Here is a 7,250-nt window from a genome sequence, read left to right as displayed (position 1 = left end):
AATTATCAGCTCTTTATTAATTTATTATGATGGTGGAGCTTACAATAAGTTATGTCCAGTCTTCCTATTGGTGTTTTCGTTTTTAAGTTATATCACGAATAACACTTAAAAAATAGATTTAACATGATAAATAAAAGAATTTATTGTATTTCGTCTTTTATCTTCCATAAATTTTAAAATCAAGTAATACTTCTGATCTCTTGTGTTCATCGCCTCTCCTATATTACAGATTCTAATTAAGAACCTTATATTGTCGCCTTGCTGCATTTTGTTTATCAAACGGTGATAAATGTCAAAAACAGGGGCCGTTCTAGTGAAAACAGAGGGGGGATGGTTCCATGGAACAAGAATTCCAGAAAATCTGGATGAGGGATTGCATGGAATGGAAATTTTTCAGAAAAATTTCGAACCACACTAGGTCGTTCTAACATTCCAGGAAAACAAATTTTCATCCGATTCCTCCATACTTTCTAGAGCCCAGTTTCATAAGTTGATTTGTTTAATTTTATTTTATTCAGATAAGTAGTCACAAAAAACTGATGACAGTTCTTCCCTGGAGAAGTCGCTTATTATAATATCTTCCTCCTGGGCCCGGTTGTTCAAAAGCCGATTAACGCTAATCCTCGATTAAAAGTTAACGGTAACCGAGGTTTTTATTTCCCTCGTTAAATATTTCTTAGATAGCAAGTTTTAAGCTAAAGACAAAGAAAAGGCTAAGTCAAAACTAATGGACAAAAATCTTTTCGAAAAATCTTTATTGTTTGGTTATTAAACTCGAATCAAAGTTCAGGTTAATCCAGGATTAGCTTAATCAAGCTTTGAACAACTGGGCCCTGGTGTTTTATCAAAATTTTCGTTTCAGAGAAAAGTAAAGGTTGCTTGTCAAATATTTTTGAGCATTTTGAACAGAATACAGTAAATCTCCGTAACGGTGCTCCTTTATAAGAAAAATAACAATGAAGTTGAACAATGGTAATTACTTAGCCGAGGCTTCTAAGCAAAATCTTTTAGAGCGACGTTACTTTACCTGTGAAATAGGTAGGATACTACGCGCTATTATGCACTAATTCCATCGTCTTTTACTTGTAGCTATTTGGTACTAGTTGTTATTCTCTGTTTCAAGGGTCAAGTAAAATCACTCTAAAATGGCCTTTTCACTGACACGCGTGGGAGTATCTATTGCCAATTGAAATATAGGAAGATGGACAAGGCCAAGATATACTCGCCTATAGGATCATGTAGGAAAGCCATTCTAAACCAGTTGCACTACACACGAGTAGTAATTCCATTGGCCTGACAACGCCGACATTCAGCATTAGCAACCAAAATGTTTCATCGGGAGAAATTGCCCCATCAATCTTATAATTAACATTCTGCCTGTGCGCGCTACAATTAGCTATCATATGCGTGCCCCATCGTAACCCCGTCCCGCCCCTCAGCCAATGGCAAAACCATGCCGCACAGCATACAAACTCACCGTACCGCTGACGGATATTATCGAAACAAGCAAGGTCATCGCCCGTCTGAGATTGTTGCCAGCTTTTTGGGAACGAAATCAAGGCACTGTCTCTCAGAATCGGTAAGTTGTTTCCTTTTATGAAGTACTACTGTCACGTTCTGGCTTTTACGCTAAGATCTCTTTGAGTTTCGAGAAAGAGCCAGTATAGCATCGCCGACGGGTTAAAATTTCCAATTTAGGAAAAAAAATATGTTAGCACATGTGATCCGGGTTTAAAACAGTTTACTGATTCGTCATGCATGAGGAGTTAGTTTCTAAAGAAATTGTGGTGCTGCGTCGGTAGGGAGTAGAAACGAACGTTTGGTTTATCAACTGAGTTGATACTTAAGGTAAATTTAATTGGCCTTTACCGTAAAGAAATTCGAGCCGGCTGACGTTTCGAGTTTATCGACTCTTTTGATAAACCAAACATTTAATTCGTCATTTAGGCATCCGTTTCTACGGTAAAATGTAAGTGAACATTCTCTTTCCCTTATATAATTGATTTGAACGTCTAAATATTGCTTTAATATCATTTAGCTGTACCGGCCAGCAAGTGCTGGAGTTTGGAAGTGACATCGCGTGACGATCACCCGGCTTGCTACTGTACCCAACTGGAACCGGTTTGTGATGCCATGCGGTCACGCGATGCCTTTCCTACCGATGACAAACAAATATTTTGTTTTTTTTAACCTGTTCTCGGCCAATGTTTAGGTCGCTGTTTCATATCCGTATGTGACTTTGAAGCTCTTGAATTTCCTGGTGTATGTGCTGATATCGAACTTACACCATTTTCCTTTTCTTTTTTATTTTCCAATTGATCCACATGCATGGCTATTCTGTTTATGCATGCTTTATTGGTATGAACTCATCTTAAAAATATTAAAAGATCACGATTCTCAAGACGTTTACCTCGTTTCTCCGATAATTCTTATAAAAAATAGTTGTGTACAACAATCAAAATAAATAAACTACAAACTAGAGTAAAGTCACCCTTAAGCACGTTTCTTTTTCTAAATAGCTTTCTTTTAAATATATGACAACGAAGAAAAGTATAACAAAGTTAAAAAGGATGAAAATACAAAAAGACATTAACCGGGCACTATGAAACTTTACAGAGTTGCAATGAATTATTACACGAACAATATGGCAATCGAGTCCCAGAATGGGCCGGCAATGACGACTTTCGTCAGATTAAAATAGCTCCGTAAACGTTGCAATCAGCCTTTGTGGTATCAGGGCTGAAGGGACATGCTAGGGCTGAAACCAATCTTTTGACTCCACAGCTTTGGTGTGAGAGTCAAACGGCATGACTACCCCAATGTTCGCCTTTCATTGAGGATTGATAGTTAGAAATCTCCATTTTTCAATAGTTGACGGTTCATAACAGTAAAATTATATCTCTATGACAGTTGACCGAGACCCTCCTTTTTAGGTTTGTAATACAACTGAACAAGTGTGATAGGTGTACAATCATGGCTCGACCGGTCGGCAAAATGGCGCTCAGCTCCACCTTGGTAGGAATTCTGGGATGGCATGGTGTGTTTCTGCTGCTCCTCATAGTCGCATTCAAGCTCTTTCTTTGGCAGCAAGAGGACTACGCATGCCCATGTACCTGGTCTGTGGCTTATGGGACCCTCATGTTCCTTTTCCCATCCCTAACCTCTTACATGGTCGCTTTTTTTTCTTATCTCCGACAAGATAACGACAGTGTTCCTTGGAAGGTTCTGAAGAAATTCTACGAGTTCAAGCTTTCTTGCGATCAATACGACGAGCGAACACCATGGAAATTACATACAGAATCCTGCTTTCGCTGCAGACAACTCAACCGCGATTGGTGTCTGGTCAAAATTACTTTGTCAGCCGTTTTTTCTTTTCTCTACCCGTTAATTTGGCTGTCGCTGAGCTTTCTACAAGCACATTACTACGTTTGTGCTCAAGTTGGCCCGTCTAGTACGGTTCTCACAAGTTTCTGCAATGCCACGGTTCAAGTCCAAAAACCAGACGAGTCTTATGGCTTAGCGATTATTCGTTCAAAGTCCATTGGCAGTATTATGTTGTTGTGCACGCTCTTTTCAGTCGGGGTGACTGTGATCCTATACGGCGAAATAAAAAATTATTTATCAAAAAAGTACGATTGGCCTCCAAGTGAAAGTGGTGATAATCTGCAAGTTTTGATTTCCGTTTCGCCGGCCCGTTCACCCAGGTCATCGATGAGTTCCCATTACGATAGGTATACACCTATCACAAGCGCGCTGGAAAATGCTGAGACGGAAAGACAGGTATGTGTTTTAGACAAAATAAAGTTTCTCTTGTAGCTCGTCTGATACTAAGAAGCATCAATAGACCCTTCTCCAAAATGGCGGCCGAAAATTCAAATTCGTAAGTTTCAGCATATCAGGTGTAATATCAGCTGAGAAAATGTAAGTTGAAAAATGAAAAATTTACAGACGTTTTCTCAGAGTAAACTTTCGCCCACGAAAATCCCTGCTACCCGACTAACTGCCCTGGGTCTCCTAGGATGATTGTAAAGCGCTGTTGGTTATGTATAGTTACAGCAGTTAATATTTGTTTTCTTTTTTATAAGAATCCAAATCGTGCATTTATTGTGTCAGGCTGAATTTTAATATAACGAAATTGAGTTATTGACGAGGTCTTTCGACGAAACTAGTTTTATAGTCGCATATAAAAATTGTGTGTTAAAAGTCAATTATGTAAATGAGATTCTCGCTTCTCAAGATGATGAAATTGCCAGTTCTCTTAGGATAATTGATCTTGACAAGTGTGCAAATTTAAATTGATTAGGAACTTTACGATCAACCTTCTTACCGATTTCTCCATGTAATTCTCACGGTTTTACTTGGGAGACTTTCTTCAAACATCAAGACGTTTTATTTGTGGTGATTATTTTCTTCATTCTCATCACCTGTTTGCTTGACCAAGTAATGATAATGTAAAGAGAAAATAGAAAATCATCAGATCACTAATGGGGCTGACAGGGATATAAAGCGAGCTTGTATCCTTGACATTAGAGTGGTTTTCAATCGAGTGTCGTAAAACCCAAACCAAAGTTATTACTCTGGCCAATCACAACAGGTGCCAGCAGCGCAATAAACCAATCAGAATTTGAAGCAAATACATGTAACAGGGCGCCAAGCGCGGGAAAACGCGTGCGAGCGAGGCACGATTGGTTTTGTTTTTACATCTTATTGGTTGAGAAAGTGGCGCGAGTTTTATCAACTAATCACAGAGCGTAGTTATGCAAAACCAAAGCAAAAACGCAATTACTTTCGACACTCAATTGAAACCGCTCTATTTATTTCTCATTTCAGTCTCCCTCACAGCCTCCAGTAGCTGACGGAAGCAGGACAATACGCATTCAATTGAGCAACACATTTGCTGAAACGCTACAAGGATGCCTTCAGGACGGCGCATGGCAAGGGATTGATATCCGCTGTTCTCAGCATGAAGAGAGCAGGAGTCGCCAAGGATCATTTTACTCGCCCTTCCGCTATCCATCTCAAGCGAGATTCCAACATCAGCGCACGGGTGATTACGGCTATGAATCATTGCCTCAATTGACCGAAAACTCTGAGAGTTATTAGGAGTACAAGCAGTACATTTTTTTTAAAATCTGAACTGGACGCGAGGGGTTCTTTAGGCACTTTTCATATACCCAAAATGTTTGATTTAACTGGCACTGAACTGGATAAAATGTGAATGCACGCATATACCGGAAATTTTCCGAAACAAACGGAATACTTGTGAAGATACTCCAGTTTTTCTACTCGGGCCGTCTTGACGGAAATTCCCCTTCCGTTCCATTTTGTCGTCTTGTGCGCCATACCGCAGTAAGCGTTTGAACTACCAATGAGACCGCGAGTTTGGAACTGAAGACGAGGCCCTCCGCCCGGTAAGAAAATGCCTTTTCATTTGGGACGGAAAGTTTCCAGAATTATAAACCGAAACGTATAAGATTGACTTTTGTTATTAAATTAATCAGTTTAGGTTTGTCTACTTAATTATGTAAATTGTCTTCATTTTCTTGATAATGATGACAGGATGTCATCGAAACGTCGAAATCTCTCTGCGTTAGTTTTTCTGATTAATAAACCGAAACGTTTGGCTGGACGGGAATCATCCCCAGCCTTTGAATTGTTCTGTAAACGAAATGAAAATGATCTAAACCACGTTTTAGTTGGAAGTCTGCTTTCTTTTTTATAAGTACGTTAAGGCTGAAATTGACCCAGATTTGAATTGCGTCATGCAGTACCCAAGTCGAGAGTAAGAGAGAAAGCATTTTTATCAGTTCAGTTCTGCACTTTAAATCTCTGCCAGGTAGGCACACATGCCGAAGCGCAAAATAGTCTTTTCTAGGTTTCCCAGTCACGTTTATGTGTGTATCGGTTTTCGGAAATCCTGTACATTTAATTCCAAGAACGTTTCGGGCTCAAAACATGAAAATGTAAGAATGTCCAGTTTCGATTCAACCTCGGCCACAAAATAGTGTATTTTGATAAGCGTTGCAACGGTACACTTAAAATATTCATTTGCATACTATTGAAGAATGGTGGAACTAGGCGTCATAATATGAGTTCAGTTTTGTAGAACTTCGTAATATAAAAAGTTGTCTCTAGCCTTTCAAGTCCCAGAGTATGGAATTCGTTACCAAATGTTATTAATTAATAAATTAAACCAGGCCACTTGTATTAATGTTTTCAAACAGGAGGTTAAAGTATTTCTAAGATGGGAAGCAGAGTGAAACTCAAGCATTGTCTATTTACCGTAATATCACAGGCACCCAAAGAGAACTTTTAAGTTTTTTTTTAAGTAACCTTTATTTCAACTTGATAAAAGTGTAAAGCTAAAAAGCTTGTGGGGTCGAGTATAACAAGTAACAATACAATGTAATAAAAAGTAGACAAAAATAAAAAGAAAAAAAAATGTTCAATTATTTACATGCTAAAATACGTACATTTAAATATATGCAAAATCGATAAATGAAATACTGATGAAGAACTGGGGGGGGGGGGGGGGTGGAATCTCGATCACATTTTATAAGCTCTTAAGCTCCTACGGAATTTTCTCAGCACCTATTATTATAAGCTTAATTGATTTCTCAATTTTCTACGTCAGGTCTTCCTTTTTTAACTCGCAAATGTATTCATGTGATTACTATTTGGCTGCGGCTGCTGTTGATGCACAGTTTGCCAGTTTTTTCTGGGACTATACTTTTCTTGGGAGTAAAATAAATAACAAAACTATCGCCACATATCTAGGAAACAGTTTATGGTATAACACTATAAAACGTTTATATATTTCATAAAACTTGACTACAGTATATAACTACAAACGATTCAATATCTTAAATTTTGCAGTCATTAAATCGATAACAAAACGCCTTTTTCTTCATGTTCAAGGAAGTACGTTGTAAAATATTTCAAAGTAAATACTATAGAATTGTTCAATTTCATTTTAACAATAGTCTATTGTGAAGAAACAATACTCGGATACATCTTATCTTAGGAGAGCTTCGTCAATCAGATCCCTGCACTTTTTGTTTTACTGATCAAGTACCAGCACAGGCCTCAAATAATTGAACTAACTATAAAATGATCTAACCATAAAATTATCTAACTATATATTAGGAGTACCTCTATTAAAGATTAAATGAAGATATGATACTTTCAGCGGAGAATACAGCGCTAACGTGTCTGTCGAGCTGGAAGTACGTCCATGTTGCACTTGAAAC

The 7,250-nt window shown here is 38.2% G+C and overlaps 2 protein-coding genes across 3 annotated transcripts in view; one reads left to right on the top strand and one right to left on the bottom strand.

Moving 5' to 3' along the window:
* The first annotated feature begins 2,933 nt into the window (after positions 1-2,933).
* On the top strand, positions 2,934-6,687 carry LOC146479385 (uncharacterized). 2 transcript variants are annotated; one of them, XR_014864950.1, is made up of 3 exons: positions 2,934-3,780; positions 4,831-5,443; positions 5,595-6,687. XR_014864950.1 is itself a non-coding variant. In XM_085111025.1 (2 exons), the coding sequence occupies exons 1-2, from the start codon at positions 2,974-2,976 to the stop codon at positions 5,101-5,103; spliced, it is 1,080 nt and encodes a 359-aa protein (XP_084967151.1). In that variant the 3' UTR covers positions 5,104-6,687. The 2 variants fall into 2 exon arrangements, 1 of the variants encoding a protein (XP_084967151.1); XM_085111025.1 differs by having other exon boundaries at positions 2,974-3,780; positions 4,831-6,687.
* Positions 6,688-6,820: 133 nt separating this feature from the next.
* The window catches only part of LOC146479382 (uncharacterized), a 59,346-nt gene continuing 58,916 nt past the window's right edge, over positions 6,821-7,250 (bottom strand). The window contains exon 14 of the mRNA XM_085111020.1: positions 6,821-7,250. This exon is cut by the window's right edge and continues 92 nt beyond it. The gene's annotated coding sequence lies outside the window, so the exon portion shown is untranslated.

The sequence above is a fragment of the Pavona decussata genome, unplaced genomic scaffold (assembly GCF_977016875.1).
Source record: "Pavona decussata unplaced genomic scaffold, jaPavDecu1.1 SCAFFOLD_59, whole genome shotgun sequence".
NCBI classification, from domain to species: Eukaryota; Metazoa; Cnidaria; class Anthozoa; order Scleractinia; family Agariciidae; genus Pavona; species Pavona decussata.
This window is presented reverse-complemented; position numbering and strand designations above follow the sequence as displayed.

Excerpts from the sequence above, each read along its gene's own strand:
- LOC146479385 (XM_085111025.1), top strand. The coding sequence starts at position 2,974 with ATGGCTCGACCGGTCGGCAAAATGGCGCTCAGCTCCACCTTGGTAGGA. Across the intron at positions 3,781-4,830 it reads ATGCTGAGACGGAAAGACAG|TCTCCCTCACAGCCTCCAGT; the intron begins GTATGTGTTTTA and ends TTCTCATTTCAG.